The 19,599-nt window shown below is 40.0% G+C and overlaps 1 protein-coding gene across 11 annotated transcripts in view; it reads right to left on the minus strand.

Annotated features, from left to right (window-relative positions):
- Positions 1-19,599, minus strand: part of SLMAP (sarcolemma associated protein) — a 149,303-nt gene that overhangs the window by 21,647 nt on the left and 108,057 nt on the right. For 9 of the 11 annotated variants that reach the window (XM_019536879.1, XM_019536880.1, XM_019536877.1 and 6 more), the window contains 5 exons: positions 12,503-12,559; positions 8,542-8,622; positions 8,213-8,272; positions 1,866-1,988; positions 968-1,042 (listed from right to left, as the gene is read on the minus strand). In XM_019536879.1, coding sequence (XP_019392424.1) covers positions 968-1,042; positions 1,866-1,988; positions 8,213-8,272; positions 8,542-8,622; positions 12,503-12,559 — 396 coding nt within the window. The remainder of the gene's footprint in view (positions 1-967; positions 1,043-1,865; positions 1,989-8,212; positions 8,273-8,541; positions 8,623-12,502; positions 12,560-19,599) is intronic. The other 2 variants (XM_019536888.1, XM_019536885.1) reach the window with 1 other exon arrangement.

The raw sequence follows: 19,599 nt of genomic DNA on the forward strand, positions 1-19,599 counted from the left end.
CCCCCGGGGGGGGGGGAGTTGTTGATTTTTTTTTCTGCCAGAATCAAATTTCCTACTTTTCCTACTGCTTTGGGTTGGTTGGAGACCATTTTCTGTGGGGTTGTGTCAGAGTGACAGCAGGCCCAAAAAATCAGATTCCTTCCCACATTCTTTTGTAGAAGGCTATTACCTGAGCAATAGAGAAAGACATATATATTCTTTGCTAGCACACATTACTGGAGAGCTGTCCAACTGGCAGCCTGCAAGCAGCTGTTACTGCTGCTACAGTATTTCACTGCCTATCTCCAACACTGCTGGCTCACAGGTAGGCAGACAGTAGTCCTTCTTTGGAGGGGGGTCAGTTCATGCCAGGATGGGGGTGCAGTGTAGGCAAGGGTAAGGATGGGAGGCATCATGATGTGGGGTGTAGTCAGGACATCCAGTATGTGGGTAAGTAGGGGACTCCTCGGATGGGGCAGCACAGTGTAACAGCATTGCTGCAGTCAAGCAGGGTTGCCTACCCAAGATTTTTTTTAACACTATAGTTAGCATTAAACCCCTAAATATGAGCCTGGCTCTCATCCAAAGCCCAGCAAAAGAATTACATTTATGCTATGTAAAACATACGGCAGTAAAACAAGTTTGGTTGCCAGTAAAAAGTTTGCAGATTGTCAACAAACAAAATTGGGTTAGCAACCCTGGAAATGAGTCCAATAAGGAGTTCTTATTGTAGACTCTGAAGTTGAAAGTCTTTCTAGTGTCAATAAAAACTTATTTAGGGAGGGAAAAACAGTAATCAGAAGTATATTAATATATAAGAAATGTACAAACTCTCACCTTATTTCATGAGAAATTAGACTAAGACTTATGGGTAAATATCTCCCTGTGCAAGCTATCCAGTGCTATTTGATGATTAAGAAATTATTAAAGAGTCTTTCCTTTTGGGCCTGCAACATAGAGAGCAAGGAGAAAGACAGTTGTTTCATACCTTGTAGAAGCTGTATTTGCTTGCTGGACTCCTCAACCTGCAGTCGGTATGCTTTTCTCTCTTCTTCCAATAATGCTATAAATGAAAATGGAAACTTGTCTGAAGTTTTTGTTAAATATTAATAAGAAATTATTTCCGTTTTGTAATTTGTCAGTTTAAAAGGTAATCTTAAATTATCTCCCTCTTTTTTTTTTTTAGACTTTGAGAGATTAGATCGATCAAATTATCCCAAAAAGTTATCAGAGCTGATAGTTATGTGAGTGGTTTAATAAGTTTATATTCAATAAAATATTCTATTATTTTTGGTTGTAGCATAATTAATCTTATAATTAATATTGTCCATCTTTTGACCTTAAAAATGCAATTTTGCATTATGTAGATTGCTGTGGGAGGGGAAGAAGAAACAAGCTTGTGGAGATTTCTCAAAAAGAACACTGAACAGGATGAATTTGAAGCATACTACACTGTTTTCTGTAAAAGGAAACCAAGACTGACTGGTGACACTACAAGCAGGGAGTATGGATGACTAACCTAATGCATCAGTAATTCATACTCACGTATTCAAATATTTTGCATTTCATCAAATTACCTAAATGTATACTGATCACAGAATATCATGATTAATTTAGGTCTCTAGCAATTTAAGTACTGGAATAAAAGCCACTAACCTGTCTGCAGCTTCTACATAAACATACCTTTTTCTGACATTTTAAACAGCATACAAATAAACACTGTGCTAACAGAATATTTACCGTAGGTTCAAACAAACAAAAAAATAATGCAAGCATTCCCTTTTAAGATTACTTATTAAATTTATTTAAAAGGACAAGTATTTGGGATAACACTTAAGTAACATTTTAATGGGTACCCTATATAGTCAAATTTATCTGGGTCTCACCTTGAAGTTCAAAACATTTTTGTTTACTTATTCTAGCAAGCTCTTGGGCATCAATCAGCTCCTTGTGCAGATGCTGAATTTCTTGTTTAGCCTCAGTTTCTGATTGCGCACCCTGCAAGTCATCTGATAAAAGAACATTTTTATTTAAACCATGAGCCTGCAAAACAACTTAAATTACACTGCCATGTGAAGAGTGACAGTTTTTCGACTTAAGTCAAGCAGCATTAGTTATAGTAATGCTCACCACTGGGTTAGGCAGAAGTTAGCAGAAAATTTTAATATCTTATTAACATTTTGTTTTACTTTTGAAAGGAAAGCAACATTACATTATATTTTAAAATCAATATACAGAGAAATAGGAAACCAGAATTTGTACATACATATGATCCTAATATATGGGATCCTAATGCCAAGCATACCATTTGAGATCCATAGTACTAGCAAATGTTTGGCACTACTGAAGATTTTGTCTTAGAAAAATCTAGTTGCATGCTGTTTCACTTCGATATTACTCTTAACATTTTTTATATTTCCTTAATTTAAAATGATGTCCATGCACATATTTTAGCTCAAATAAAATTAAGTGAACAACAACAGCACAAGTGTTCTTTATCATTTTAACATCTTTGTTAAACAGCAAAAATAAAGTCTTCTGGGAATAAGAAAAAAAGACAAAGCACTGGACCAAAGGGCTAAAACAAGTCATCACTGACTGAAATAAATACAATATATATTTAAAAAAATAATATACATTTTAGCAGAATAGAGAATACAGGAAGCAAATGTATACAGATATTCCTCACTAAAAACAGTGCATCAGCTACTTCCATCATTTATTGATAGTTGAATGCAAATTGGCATGATAGACTGTGGAGGAAAACAGAGTTCTAGCACAAAATATTCTGCAAAATGAGGACTAGGATTCTCAAAGCCCATACTCAGTTAAGATCTTTCAAGTAAATGACAACCAAGAAAGGGATTGCACAGCATAGTAAACAATATTGCCAAATATCATAAGACATAGGGGAAAGGATGAACTTTAAGCAATGCACATCAGTTGTTTGGTTGAGCAGGGGAATGCTAAGGAGAAAAAGGAGAATGAGACAACCTGGCTATCTGTCATGGGAAACAAAAAGCATGCATTACATGTATTATAAATTCTGTGTCAGAATTCATACAGGTTTGAAGTTAACACCTAAAGCATAGAAAAAAACCTTCAGTTAAGACCCAGAGCTGTTTTTACTGAAGAATCCAGATACATTAATTAGGACTGTTATTAGTTACGTTTTACTTTGGCTATGTACAAATATTTATACTTGTTTATACACTTGGGTCTACAGCAGACCACAGAAATAATTGTTTTGGTTGGCTTCTTTTCTCAAATTATTATTTTCCTTAAAGAAGAAGTTATTTATCTTGTCACCACACCATCATATCCCTTTAGAGAAAGATCTTGTGTTTCTCTTATTCTTATATTAATTTCATTTCTTGAACTTCTTACAGTTTCTTTAACCATGTTATTTTTGCATATTTTCCCCTTGAATGCCAAAGTAGTGTTCAAAGTTTACATGCTATAGTAGTTAATCTTTTGAACAGGGATCCTTCACTGCACCTGATACTGTGGCAGCTATGTCCCCTAAAAAAAATAACTTGTATTTTTGTCTAACAGTACAAACTATATTTTGTTTCAGGGTCCGCAGCTTGAGGGGCAGTTCCCCCCAAGCCCTTGCACCAATATTCTTGAAACTTGGCAGACTTTGTGGCCTCAGTAAGAGCTACCACCCCTGCAGTTTTGACCCCCGTGTTGCAACACACATGACGGGAGTTTTGCTTTCAAGAATTTGGGGTGCCATTCCTCCCAAACCCCTGCACCGATCTTATTGAAACCTGGCAGGTTTCATCCTCTCTGCAGAGTCTACCACCCCTGAAAATGTCATCCAAATTGGACAAAAAACAACAAAGTTATAGATATTTTATTGTTTCCCCATTATACCCTATGGCCAGATCTCCAAGGAGGCTCCAAAGTGCTTCGGAAGCTCCAAACTGCTTTGGGAAGCCTAGCGAGGCCAGCGCTTCAACCCAGATGTGCTACTTCGGACCCCAAAGCCTCCAAAGCTTCTCCGGATCCGAAGCTCTGTCCGAAGCCTCACATAACCCTATTTCAGGCAAAAACGCCCTTTGTCAGGCTGCGGAAGTGCCTGTAGATGGTCTGTGCTCCTCCTGAATGGAGTGGTAAAGCAGCCAGAGGCCAGAATATATGAGAAAGCCAGTGAAGTTAAAATGTAAATTGTAGAGGTGCACTGATACTTCAGTTCAATATCGGATCAGCACCAATATCAAGAAAATTGACAATATCAGAAATTGGTCTGATGTGACCAATAAATGCCTATGTGTGCATGAAGTCACAGTGCAGCACACAGGCAGCAGGACGTAGAGCCCGGCAGGGTGCAGGTGGTAAGTCTGTTGTGGTGAAAGGGGAGGGGGGGGAAGAAAGGTGGCATGGTGGAGGGGGAGGCAGATCAATGCCCCCCACGATAAGGGAGGCAGTGGGGCTGGGGCTCAGGCAGGCTGCAGTGTTGCAGTTGGGATGGGTGGCAGTGATGCTGAACCCACCCAGATCTAGTGGCACCCCGACACCTGTGCCCTCCTGGACAAGCGGTGGGAGCAGTGGTGGGAGCCACCCTGCCCCTCCCTGTGCCCCCAGATGAACCACAGCTCCGTCCCAAACCCACCTCAGCTGGGTAGCACCTACCCGAGCCCCAGCCCCGTTCCCTCTCTCACTATGGGAAGCACTAATCTGCCTCCCCATGTCCCTTCCCTCCCCACTCCCCTTTCACCACAGACTTACAGCTGCATCAGAAATCAGATCAGTATCGGCCAATATGCCTCCTTAAATATTGGTACTGGCCCCCAAAATCCCTATCTCTAACTAGTTTAACAATCAGTGCAAACAGCAGCAATTAAAAGTATCCTTGCTAAACAGTTTTCAAAAGCACTCGAAGTTGGCCTAACCGTTCTCACAAATCAGCAAGAGTTGTATCACTTATTTCAAAAGGAACAAAGTTAAACTGGCAAAGAAGTTCTTTGAAAAACCCAAGCCTTTGTTTTTCAATCATTTAATCCTACTGATAAAAAAATTCTAACTATGATCATATAATTAGGTATACTTCATTTTTTTCAACAAAATTATGCTTTTTGATCTCACAAGCAAGTGTGACTTACAGTAGCAAATCAAATAATTTTGTCAAAAGGCAAAGCTAAAAAAAAAAGCAGATACACAGATGTATGTTTACAGATATACACACACACCTGCAACAGAATCTGGGAAGATAAGAAATTTCTGAAAAGTGAGAAATAAGTAGACCCATTTCAAGAATTCTGAAACTCTGATGAACTGAAAGGGATGTAAAAAAGTTACTGCTAGTACATAAGATTTCCAAACTCCAGCATATCTAGAAAGGGATAAAGTATATTCCTACAATAGCAGTCTCTGTCAGTAGTTTCTCAATGGCTATCATCTATGTAGCTCCATGGTTCAACGTTCAAACAGATTTAAGAAAGGCATTTCGAGTTTTATGCAAAGATAACTGCTTCAGGGACATAAAGGCGTCTGTGCTGAGTACAATACATCTACTACTGCTTAGTAGATGCTAGGAGAGCTCCTATCCTATACAAGCCTTAAAAGAATAGGTTATGCCTTCCTTTTGCATACTTCTACTTTGCCTCTAGGGCTGGACTTAGAAGTGCTGTTAGAAAGTCAGAACAATCTGTGCTAAAGCATTCTCAAGGCATACAAGACACTTACTTTTCTCCAATTTGGCTAAAACCAAGAACTACAGTTCAGACTTAGGGAGACTACCCATTTCTCAAACTAGTCAGGCATAACACGTGGTATGAGGGAAACTTGCAGAAAGACCTTCTATGCAATTTATAACTGCACTTTCTAATGTCCGAATTAGACACTAAATAAATTATAATGCGCATTAAAACCATCGTAGGAAAAAGAAAAAACTCAACCGAGACCAAAACTTCTCCACAATGATGGAACCTAGACAAATAAAGCACCAAGATAGCTCCGTCTGTGTAGCTGCCCTCGCAGAAGGCTTCTTGGCGTCCTAGTGTGAAATCTACACTCAGAACCATGGGTACATTCTGCTTTCTAGTCACCCCATGTCCAGGCACAGCTTGAAGACTATCTGGGGAAACAATTTAATTAAGACAAATCTGTACAACTCCCACAACAGTTAATTTCCAGAGTTTTTGAATGACCCTATCCAATATCATAACTCGGGGGGCAGCAGACATGTTGTCCAAATGAAACCAAAGAAACTTAATTAAAACTTCAGTTTTCTTCAATATTTTGAAATCCAGAGCATGTAAACTACATTATACAAGTAGTGAGCATATTGCTAAAGGAAATGTTAAGAATCTGATAAGAACAAAGGCTTTTGCCTTCCTATATTTCTACTAAGGCAGCACTTCTCAACTGGTGGGTCGCAACCCAAAAGTGAGTTGCAAGAATATTTGAAAGGGTCATGAGCAGGTGCCCAGCAAAACACATGAATGCACGGGTTCCCCCAAGCAGGCTGGCACTGTTCCAGCCTGCAAGCAGCTATTTGGGATGATTGGAGGCAGTGGGCAGATACATGTGGCCAGCAAAGAGAAAGGCCAGGTTGTGGGAGCAGCCCCAGCTGCTGGATGCAGGTAAGCATGGGGAGCAGGGGATGGAAGTCCAAGGGACTGTTGGGCATGTGTGTGTGCGTGCGCACAGGGGGGGGGGAGGGGAGAGGTTGTGCATGCCTGTTTGGGGGGGCAAGGGAGGGAGGTTGTGCTTGCACACATATGTATGTGTACATGTCTGTGTGTACCTGCATGCCAGCACTGGGGACAGTGGCTGAGGTAGGGCAAGGGGAACAGGGAAAGAATCAGTGAGGGAATGAGGTGGGGGTGGTGCTTTGCAACAGGGAGCTACATGTCTGGGGCCAGTGGCACGGAGCAGTGCACATACATGCACGGGCCTGCACTCATTGCTCACACTCTGGCCCAAGCAGGATGGAGGCAGCGGGGAACCCCCTTTGGCAGGGCTTGGAGGGGGGAAGAGAAAGCAGATCAGGAGTGAAGGGCACCAGCATGGGAGGGGGGGGCAGGAGACTGTGGACTGGGCGCAGCGAGGGCCAGGGGGCATGGGTCAGGAGAAGCCAATAATCTTGGCAGATGGGTCCCAGTATGAAAAAGGTTCAGAACCACTGTATTAAGGCACAGCAAAACCAACTGCTAGCCCTGAAGTGGCACGTAAGATCTTAAAAGCAATAAATGCTCTGACAAGCTGTGTTGAATAAAATGACTGGCTAATAAGCAGCTATGGATGAGAATTATAACAGATATTGCTAGTTTATTGCTAACAAATCTCACAAGATGGGAACGCAAGGGAAAATATCATCTGGTAAATAAACAGAGTTTTCCTATTACTAAAATCATTAAAAATAATTCAAGAGCACAACTGCTTCTGCAGGGAGGTAAGACGAAACAGATTCAACAAACCAAAATACAATAATGAAATTATATTCCTGCTTTGCAATAATTTATAAACTTGGTGATGACTACTTGAACTTTTAAATACAGAAGGTCAATACGGGAACAACGGGTAACCCAGAAGAGTTAAAGAAAATAGCAACAGCAAGGGAGTGGCCTGATAAAGAAAAGTAACTAGATAGAGCATCTCTGTTTCAGTGCCTGAAAGCATCAACATACGTGATTTTTTTTGTGGTCTGATAGGCCAAAGTACTATTTTTTCATATGCAATAAGCAGAAATGGGGCTAAGTAAAGCACACACACAGACATTCAGTAGGGGTGAACTTACATATTACAAAAAGTGAACTAGATGATCGGCTAGATCATTTCCACTGTTAACTATTTTCATCAAAACCAAAAAAATATGTACAACTATGTTAATCTTCCAGAACTTTTTAAAGAAAAAAAATAGTGTATTAAATTGTAAAAGCAATGCGTCCCCAATACAAGGTATCCATCATTCCCTATAAGACACCAGGAGAATTTCAAAGGGTAGCCAAACTGAACTCTGCCAATAAATTAACTCTTTCCTTCTTTGAGACCCAATATTACACATCAAATCTGGGTAAATTTACATATTGCAAGTTATTTTTTGGCTCCTGTGCATGAAGGACTGCAGATGCAAAGCACCATTACATTCTTACATACACGTCATGCGCTTTGCTTATTAAAGTTCTTCTACATGAAGAAATGGAACAATCAAAATGCACAAGTTACGTAAAACGTAGACCTTTCTTAATGCATCCAAAATTTTAAAAAGTAATTTTCTGTTTACCTTTTAGAAGCGATACTTTAGCAATAGGTTCATTTAGCTCTTGTTCATCCATCTGGGCATCTAAAAAAAAAGACGTTACATTGCACTGGGTAGACTGAAGTCAAGTTCTGTAATCAGATTCTGTAAACAGATCAGAGGAACTTTCACCGTTTCTTCCGCCCCTTACAATTAGCTCCAGGGCAGCAAGATGCAAAAATCAAATAATGTTCTCTACTTAAAAGATGCAGTTGGTTCAATTTAATAAATTCTTAATGATAAGCTTAATGCTAGATGAAAAGAGAACACTTGAAAGCAATGCAATCTTGCAGAAGCTTATATCGAACACTTACCTGTAGTGTCGTCACTGCTTTTCTCCTTGCTTGGGCTGAGTGTGTCTGACAAATCAGATTCTTTTGCTTTTGCTTGGTTTTCTGTAGGAAACAAGAGGAAGCTCAATTAAAATTCACCTATGTTCCATACAACTACCCCCCACCCCCACTATAAATTCTAGGTCTGCCATTACTTCTAAGTTGCAAGTGCAGAACTTCAGAAGACAGGCACATTTGTTCTTTAAAGGAGCCAAAATTTTCCTTAGGTCTTTTACAGTCCTCCAAAACTGACTGAATAACCATAGGGTCACATCTCAAATGCTATCGTCTGTCACGGGATGTAGCAGTCTCACACATAGCCAGAGCTTTTGTTTAAAGCTGTACTCATGCCAGTTGGAACCCAGCGTAAAAGCCGATTGTTTTATTCCATCATTCAGGGAACAAATCAGGAAAAAAAATAGAACAACCTTTCTAGAACAATACAGATATTGTAGTATGCAGGAAAGAAACAGCTATTAAGAACAAAACCCTATTTTGCAGCATTTTGGACACGTAAAATAACAGTAACAGGTGCCTGTATACATTGTAATGGAATAAGAATAGGAAATGAACCATAAATAAAGAATCTGTAACATGATCAACATAAAAATTAATAACTATAAGTCATTTTAAGTTTTTGTTATATTACTAGGAAATGAGCTACATCCCTTCCACTAAAGCACCTCTGAAGGGCTTGTGAAACAGCCTTCCCATGCTTTGCTCATAATATATTAACATGACATGTACCATGGCCACAGAAAATAACATTTTAGTTAGGTCAAGGGGCTAAATGAGGAGAACAATGAGAAGGGCTTAATTATACAAATTCATCCTCTTGCCCATGCACCTGTCTTCTCAACTCAAAGAGGCTAAAGATTCATTTTTACATGCCTCCTTAATTTTATTTCCAAACTTCAGGGTAGCTCAGATGGATGCACACCTCATTAAACAGACACCGCAGGTCTGGACCAAAAAACATTAAGGATGTGTCAGTTACAAATTATGCCCTTAACAAAGACTTGAGGTATATATAATGAATTTTTGGCTGAATACACTCTGCCTTGGTTTGGCTGCCTACCCCAAATTAGTGGACACTTCTTCTAAAGCATGACTTAAGTAATGAAGGATTTAAACAGAGCTATTATAATGTTACCAGCAAAACAATCTTTTCTTCCCTACAAGTACACAGCATTTCTTCACCTACTAATACAGTACATGCAAACAAGGGATCTGGACAGAAAGAAGGAAGGAGACCGTGCAATTATAGACAAATAGATGCATGGAAAATTCATTAGGATTGGCAGGCTGAATCATGTGAAAAAAACCCCCAAACAATTCAGCATTGTGAGCTTAGCGTTTTATGCCAGAAAACAACCTGAAAGAACTGATGAAGAGAAAGAAACCAAACCACAAGCAGCAAACCTTGACAAGAAGACTAGACCCAGACAAGTTAATGATGGAAAACACTTTTCCCCTTTCCTCCAGGACAAAGAAAATAAAACTGTACATGCTTGCTGCCCCAGAATACCCAGGTGTGTGTGAAACAGAGGAAACTAAAAACAAGCCAGCAAGGTGTCTCATTCTGGCTGATTTACATCCATCTGTTAACAAAGGTTGCACAACCATCCACACAGGGGAAGGGTGGACTGGTGAGCAGAGCACAAGACTAGGGGTTTAGGAGACCTGACACTAATGGCTCTAATTTAAACTTCATAATTCACTATAGACAAATTGCTTAAGCTCTAATTTGTTTGCCTGGAAAATAGGAATAGTACTTTTTTTTTTTTTTCTTCTCTCTCTCAGGCATAAAACATCTAATGTTTTTAAAGTATTTTCTCATATTTAGACAAAGGAACATTACACTACTGAATACTTATAATCTTGCCATAACGCTAACCAAAGCAATATAATTTTCCTTAAAGACAAGCCACTAAAGTCAAAACTAGTTGTAAAAAGCCATGCACATGAGTTATGTCAGTGGTCATTTGAGAAACATTAATATGAACAATTCTGGCATCTGGTTTATTCAGGTTTCCACATGGCCATATATGGAAATGGAATTTCTTATTCAATACAAAATGGGAGGCAAAATACTAATTCCAAACCTGGACTCTGTACCCCCCCAAGCCCTCCTTCAAAACTCTGAATCCTTGAACAGGGTTCGACTTTACTGGATCTTACTAAAATCATGTGACAGTTCTAAACCTGAAACGGCAGAGGGCAAAGGCTTAAATGGCTCAGTAGGTCCAAGAAAAAAAGTAGGATTCAACAAAATACAAGGGACTTTGGTGACAATCTCATTTTCTCATTGAGAACTGCTTTGCACCGATGCCCTAATGGGTTTCTCTGTGACACAAGACTGCTAAGCTGAAACACACTACCACTGCTTTGCCAATGGTAGCATGCAGTTGCACGACTTCTGCTTTGGAGGCTGTTAGTGCAGAGCTACACACAACAGTCAGCAAATTTTTATGTGGAGGACTTTTTGATTATCCTTGGTTAAGCTGTCACAGTCAATACTGAAAACAATAGAGCCATTTACAGGTCAGGACTGAGGTGCACTAGCAAAATCATGAGGGAAAATTCACTAGTTATTCTAGGTTTACATCAATTAAACATATTTCAGAGTCTAGCTAAGTGAATATTACTTAGTATATCAGTAATTAAACTATACTCACCTTTTCAAAATTTGCAAGAATAGCATTTTAATAAAAATATTCATTTTTATGTAGCACTCTAGTGGCACATTTTCCTCAACTTTCAATACAGTTTAAAAAGATAAAATCTTTTGAAATTGATGACATGACACTTATTAGATGAGATGGAATGCACTGACATCAATACTAAAAATAACTCACCATTTTGCAAGATAATTGGCATGCAAGTGTGAAGTTACAGTTGTGTTTATTGTATGCATTCTTTTGCCAAATAAGGCAAATAAAGCAAGTTGTCAGTAGTTTATACAAGCTCAGAAACAAGCTAAAATGTAACTGCACAAAGAAGATAACAGAAAAGAAATCTAGATTTTAACTAATAGGGTTTAAAGAACAAAATGCTGGACCCTAAAATGACCAAAATTTGTTTTAAAAATAAAAAAAAAAATCAGTGATGAGTGAAGGACAGAGAAGTTAAAAGAAATTATCCTATACTGAACCATATCTATGAAAAGCATTAAAAAAATAAGTAATGAGTGTCAGCTATCAATTTACTGCCAGAAAATAATCAAATAGCTAACAGTTAACAAAACAAAGAACTATCAGATTAGTTATACACATTTGTAGCAGTCTTGATTTTGACTTTGGAATTTAGGACTGATCAATACTTAGCGATCTAAGTGGAACATAGGCATTTGAGTGCTTTTTAAAAGAAAAAGTTTGTTAACGTTCTGTTTCTTAAGGGAAGCAAGCACCTTCATATGCTCTTGTTTTTAAAAGCAGGTTTATAAGGATGGAGATCAATTTAACACCATGTTACTTAAATTATTAACAAGTTAAAGCACACACTTCACTTTTCCTCCTAACTGTTAAGGCCAGACAATGTTTCCTGGTTTTCATTACAGTGAACAATCCCAGTTTGAGAGGCTACCCAAGCTCATTAAAACACACCCCAGCCTTTAAAAGACAAAAAAAACCCCAAACCCCCTAATAAAAAACTTTGAAAAAGAAAAAAAAATCAGTCAAGTCAGTCGAGACTAGTCTTTCATGCATCCCTACCCATCAATAATACTTTCATCAAGACATTTTGCTAAACTAATCCATGAAGTGGAGGTTCAGCGGATACAAATATATAGCCCCTTTAGGGTCTTTAAAAAAAAGAAAAAAGAAAAGACTAATTCAAATATTTAATAAACCACCAATAGTAAATCAGAAACTGTGACAAAGCATCATTCAGAATATGTAAAGCACATTTTAAAGAAAACAGTTATATAACCGAGAAGTCTAACCTTTTAATAGCTTTGCTTCTTCCACTTTGGTTAGATGTCCCTCGTCCATGAGCTTGTCTGCCAAACAAAACAAGTGTTACTATCCCAGCTCAAGTTAAGCATTTCCCTGTACACGTCTACACAGTCTACATTCCATGACCAAATTAAAAGCTGATAATATTACTCTATGACCATGCTTGAACAAAAAAACTTTTTTTTAGTCTGACATAGCAAGAGAAGCAGATTATCAAAAGTCTGCTGTAATATAAAGCATAATGAACACAGCAGAATTTATATTAGACCTTTGCTCTACAATTTGCTGAATAGCTTCCACAGTCAAATTCTTCAGTCCTCCAGGAAATTAATGAAGGACTAATTTTATTTTAAATAAGTTAGGCAGAACTTCTTAGAAAAAGCTATTTTATAAAAAAACCCAAAGGTTTAAGCATTTACTTCCACCGTAGACTTCCATGCCTGGTACTGTGACAATCTAGAAACAAATTGCAGGTGGTGTCAACAGGCAGGGAGAATCTAAAAAAAGATCTCTATATCTAAAAACTCTGAGATTTGCCAAACAAAACTGTTTTGGTGCTAACTAAACATACTTTTGTAAACTGCCCAATTTAGATGTGGGAAGCTCCTTATCTGTATGCAGTAGTTAAGGGATGGGGTTTGCTTGTCTACATCATATGCTAGCAAATGTGCATGAACACTTAAGGAATTGGCAAGTTTGTTGCTCAATTACAGCCACACCATAGAGCACGTAAAGGCAAAAAAGAAGGACACATGGAGACTAAGTATGAATTTATGAAGGAAGGAATTGTTAGAACTGTTGACCTAGTAACTAGCTGGTAACTTCATGAAAGGTGCTTCCACAAAGGTCCTTCAAACTTAAAAAACATCTAGTGGTTCCAATTCTCAGAACTGCCATGTGTCTTGCATCTTACAAGTCTCTCTCCTACCATCCATCTTTGGCATCTGGCTATGTTTTAGACACGGATCAGGGAATATTCCCTTGCAATTTCTCTTATTGGCTGGGAAGAGCTACGGTGGCAACAGGTTTCAGGCTGCCTCTCTGTCTGTTTCCTGTGCCCCTGCCCTGCTGGATTCTAGCAGAGAAGCAAGAGCTTTAAACAGAATGGGATGCCGTTAGATGACAAAGCAACTAGATGTTTAGCCTCATGTCCTACTTGTGGAGAAGCAACAAGGTGCGATAGGAGTACCTCGGTGGTAATGAAAAGGGTTAGAAGGCTCACAACTGAGAGCTCATATTGGAAAAGGACAAGAGATGTGGAGTACAGGATAACGTGAGGGGGAAAACAAAAGACAAATGGTGAAGTACAGATTGGGAGACACTCAGTTGTATAGAGATTAAAAAGATACATAATGATATAGAAGGAATAAGCATAGAAATCAAAGCAACATTACAACTTTAAAACTCTACTACAGAAAGTTTGCTTAGTCGATCATCTTCCCTTATGACTCAACAGAAGAATGTGCACAAGTAATCTTCATGAAGAATTTCAGGGTTTAAATGATGATTACACCATTTTCTTAAAATTTCATATCATTATTGCCATCTTACATAGACTTAGTAGATTTCCAAACAAATAGCATGTGGTTTGTCATGACTAAAGACATCTCTCTCACCTCAATACTAGTTCACAGTGATGTGCCATTATCTCTTGTACTAGGTTACCTAGATGCATGTCAAGTCGTGTCCTCTTTTAGTCTAGCTTGCAGTCAAGGCACTCTCACTTGAGATCTTCAAAAACTGAAAGGGAGCAACATTTGGCCTGCACTCCCCTCTCTGTCTACTTAAGTTCATCTGTGGGGTGTCCACACTAGTGATATCATCCATTCAAAGAATACAAAATTATCAAAGCAAGAGATTCTTGATATTTGCTTGTTGAAAGGCACCATCACAAGTCTGACAAAACCATACCAAGATACAGTATGGAGAAACTAAAGATGAGCTAGGAGAAAGTGAGAAACTGGGGGAATATAACCCACAGAAAGTGGACCTCTCACCAAAAAATGCAAAGCAAAGGGTGGGGGGAAGTATTCTTTAAATTTCTGTGCAAAAAACCCTTTGAGAATTTATCTACTAACAGGCTGCATGCACCAATAGATGCATGTAAATCTGGCCTAAAATTGCTCAGAACAGCATGAATAAAGCAGATGGCATCATGGCAGAACTTGCCCACAGTGGCTCCTGTATGCTGTGCTCTAGACATGATATTGGAAGAAGATAGTGAAATTAAAGCCTCCTGGGCAAGGGAGATCTGAAAGGAAGTAGACGTGTTGGAAATGGATGCTTATTCACTGGAAGCAATGTAGCCACAACTGTGCAGACAGACCAATTAGCTTGGGGACAGCTATTTGGCTTGGACACCAATTAGCTTGAGGAATTAATAAAATAATTCCTCAATTCTCTCTCAAGCAATTCCTCTGAAGCAAACTTGAGAGTGCTGCTGCTGAACAGTTTATGGTGAGGACACAGCCAAAGACAACAGCTTGAAGAAAATGGCTTCGCCTCCTTAGATTTCCATAAACTACTGGACTGTCACACTGGAAGCATATAGTGTAGAAAATGTAAATGACTATAAATAGTACATTACGTTCCTACTGAGCTGGTCACAAAGGAATACAACCTCCAGAAGTAAATCTTAGCACTTTGAATATTTAGGTGAGATGGACAAAGGCTGTAGCTCTCCAGAGTCCAGTTTGAGGATCATGAAGTTCTTGGGAGAATCACACATTTACACACCATCTTCTCAAAAGGAAAATGAACAAAACCAATTTCTTCCCAATCATCCTCCAGGGAAACAATGGAACCCCACACAGAATCTTCCAAAGGAATCTGCCTTTCTGGAGTAAATATCTAAGATTTTGTTCTACTGGGGATACCAACCAACTCCCTCCTGTGCTATTCTATGAAGAAAGACACAACAGAAGGCCAGTCAGGATCCAGGCTAACCCATTCCTTTTGCAAGCAACCCCTTTGTGACAGGGAGTGTGAAAGAACAGTGAGGTTGTTTCTATTCCTAGAGCTGCAGAGATGCCTTGAAACAGAGAAAAAGGCTAAAAAGCCTGTTCCCCAAGTGCTATGGTTGTGTTTAGCAAGTTTTTTGGAGAAGCCTTCAAAAAGAACCTTTGTAGATAAGAGTACAGAAGAAGAAAAGATGTTACCTAACTAGGTTATGAATTTCCTTTAAAAAAAAACAAAAAAACAAAGGAGACAACTAGAAGACAGCAGAGAGACTATCTAATATAACAAGTGCATCAACTTGTGATGTGCAGTTTGAGTCTCTGAACTCCTGGAAGAATCATTCTTGGGTTCTGGTCTCAGGAGTCTGCAGGGCTTCTAAAGTAAGCAAGGTCAGAGCTGGTTCTACCCCTCTTTCAAGCCTGAATATAGAAACTGTCATTGAGCATGCAGATGGGTGGAGCAGATCCTTAAGGCTGCAGGAAAAAAAAAAAATCTACAGGAGAGACACTATCAGCCTTTCATTCTGGATTGTGTGTGGTGGGTCTTTTTTTGTTGTTGTTGAGAGGACAGTCCATTTGTCCCTCCCTGGTAGATGCCATTCCAAAACTCTACTGAGGTTTGGGATAAAGACAGCATTTCAGTCATATACCAGCTGCAGCTGCTCCCAGGGAAGGGTGCGAGCAACTGGGGAAATCTGCCTGCAGGCTTCGAAAATGTCACACTCGGATTAGCTACCACCTGCCTGATATAAAGACAAAAATGACTCATCCATTCCAGTGGCAGTCAACGCCATGAAGCAATTACTCAGGATAAGCTTGTAGCCTGGCTCTGACAACAAATGATGATGATTTTGGAACTTCTACAATTCCCTGAATGGTAAAAATTGAAAGCCATCTAGAGAGAAATGAGTCTTTTTGACCTGTCTCCTCTTCCTGGGGGGGGGGGTGGTACTTATTTCAACAGTCTCTCTTTTTTATTATTTATTGCAATTAACATTAAGGTTAAAAAACATGCTTAGCCCACCATAAAGGTTTGTTGTGTTTTAGTCTGTGTGGACAAAGTATTTTAACATAAACGTCATGAACTATAGCTCAATTTTATTTTATTTTTAACTGACGAAGCAGTGGCAAATAGAAGCAACCTCATTCAAACACAAGTGAAACAATTCAAAGCTGATACCGGTAACATTATCTACTTTTAGTGACTAAGGTCCTCCTGTGCTATACAACAATTTAACAGCAGTAAGCAATCTGAGAGCTAAAAACATGTAAATCCATGCAAAGTGCAATGAAGCATTAGTGTATTTCAAAACAAATAGTGAACAGTTTGTTTCAATTCGTCCATTTTTATAAACTAACAGGAACAGATTATCACCCTCTGAATTAAGCATAAGATTACTCTGTAATTTTGTAGCGAGTTATAACCCAACATGACTAAGGGTGACAGAACCTGGATCACATTCAGGGAATATTAAGTGACATTTAATACAATGCTGTTAGCATCTTGTGACCACTTTATTTTAGAAAGGGACTTAGGAGGCAAACCAGATGCACAGTTTGCTAAATATATGCATTTCTATTATCAGAATAGAAAAGCAAGTAAAGATTTCAGCTTTACTTTTTCATGAAAGTACAAGTAGTTTTTAACTATTGTATTATCCAGCGACTGTCCAATGAGAAGGCAAGACACACCAGTACAGCAAACTAGCTTACTGTAACAAACTATTTACTTAAAGAACAGATTTTTCAGTTCATCTTTAAAGACAGGCTTGTGTTGGTACATTTTTATTTATGTCAAGTGAAGATGACCTGGTGTGGGTTTTTTTCCCCCTCCCCTTTTTTCTTTTTAACAAAGGGTAGTCTACTTTTTTCTAACTGAGAATTACCCTTGGTCTTTGTTTGGACCAGGGTTGGGTAATTATTTCAGCTGGAAGGCCACTTAATGAGTGTTGGCGAGCTGTCAAGGGCCACAAACATAATCTTTCATAAGGTATCACTGTAATATATTAGAGTTTAAAAACAAAGCATATTAAAAACATCAAACATCTACTATACTTTTATCATTACTTTATACACTTTATACCTTATATAATTTAATATATGCATTTTATTTTAACAAATATTTTTGTCCTGGTTTATGGGGGGATTTTTTAGTAGTACATACATGGAGGTAATTGCATAATAGCTGAAAATAAAGTCTTACTCTTGTATACTGGGGAGGGCTGTGGGAGGTGGGGAGTGTGTGTGGGGAGGTGGAAGGAGGAGTGGTGGAGGGTTGTGTGGGGGTATGGGCATGTGGGTTGGGTGGGTGTAATGAACGCGCGCGTGTGTGTGTGGGGGGGGGGCTGTCTGCCTGCTAGGTCCTGAAAGCCACCCAGGTTGGGGGGAGAAAAGGAGAAGGGAGGGGCAGAGCATGCATGCAGCAGAGCTCGCTCAGTTGGTGTGGTGAAGATGCAGGTTCAGTCTGCCCCACCATCCAGCCCATAGCACTCTGCTGGAACTGAGCCCCACCTGCTCCCGCCTGGGGCAGCCCACACCTGCATTCCTGCACTAGATGATATCACTGCTGTGGACACCCCAAAGATGAACTTATGTAGAGAGAGAGGGGAGCTAAGGCCAAATGTTTCTCCCCTGCAGTTTTTGAAAATCTCTAGTAAAAGTGCCTTGACTGAACGCTAGAATAAAAGAGGATGCGACTTGAAGCTCTGCACCTTCCAGACAGCACCGCTCTGGCCCTGGCCAGAGAGGGCCAGCTTCCCAGGAGGGCTGCTGCGGCACCCACCCAGGTACTGCTTGGCTTCATCCACCTCCAGCAGCTCCTCCACCTCCTCCTTACCCCTGCTGCACTGCTCCAGGCAGCAGCTAGCACAGGGAAACCATGAGGACACATGCTGGGCAGCAGCCGGCGGGGGGGGGGGGAGGAAGCTATAAATGGGAGGCTCCTGCCCTAGTGGAAAAGACTTCAGCTCCAACTCCCAGATGCCTTCCACCCACTCAGGCACCCACAGGTGGCTGCTTATCACACCAGGCAGGCAGCTAAGTGGGTGGAAGGTGGCTGGGAGCTAGACCCCACATAATAGGGCAAGAGCCACCTGGCTGCAGCTTCCCTCCACCCTGCCTGGCAGGGCATCTACTGCCCGGCAGGAATCCCCATGGCTTTCCATGTTACCTGTTGCATGGAGTGTTGCAGCAGGGACAGGAGGAAGAGCTGCTCGGGGCTGGTGGGGAGCCAAGCACCTGCCAGGAAGCTGTATGTACTGGCCAGGACCAGGGTAGTGCTGTCTAGCACGTGCAGGGAGGGTGCAGGCATGAGACTATGATGGCGTTGCCTGCCCCACATGGGAGCCGGCAGAGCTCAGCCCCATGTGGAGCATCATGGGGACAGCTGTGGTCCAAATTCAGTCAACTGGTGGGTGCCTGACAATGGGCCAGATCTAATCAGCTGGCGGGCAAGATATGGTCCACAGGCCATATCTCGCCCACCCCTAGTTTAGATTGCAAGAAACTTTAGGATGAATACATCACTCATGCCTTACTACTCTTCCCTGCCTGACTTCCTATTAACATGGCTAACTACCTCTCTCAAGTTGCAACATGCTAACACCTCTGTTACTACCGGTAAAAGTCATTTTTCTTGGGGTCAGAACACGTTCATGAGTTAGCACCTATACAGAAAGGCTGGAGTAATTGCGTCTTCAAGTAGGATATCCTTATTCCAAGATGTCACCAATGTTAACAAACAACAAACCAAAAAAAAAAAAATCCCCTAAACCTAAACAGCAGAAAAGAGCAGAAATATTATGAAATGCACAAAAATTTTAGCTATTTAAATGGCTTTGCGTTTCATCACTAATGTGCCCTATACATAATTTAAGAAAATATTATAAATTGAATATCATAATGAAGTTGGTTGTGTTGTATAAGATATAGCCATGTTTATGAAAACAGAAGAAAAAAGTTATGATGAGTGGTGATTTCATAGACATTAGGGCTGGAAGGGACCTCAGAAGATCAAGTCCAGCCCCTCGCCCAAAGGGCAGGAAGTCAGCTGGGGTCATAGATCCCAGCAAGATAAGCATCCAATTTACTCTTGAAGGTGTTCAATGTAGGTGCTTGAACCACCTCCG

This window comes from Crocodylus porosus, unplaced genomic scaffold, assembly GCF_001723895.1.
Source record: "Crocodylus porosus isolate Cpor-Errol unplaced genomic scaffold, CroPor_comp1, whole genome shotgun sequence".
Taxonomy (NCBI): Eukaryota; Metazoa; Chordata; order Crocodylia; family Crocodylidae; genus Crocodylus; species Crocodylus porosus.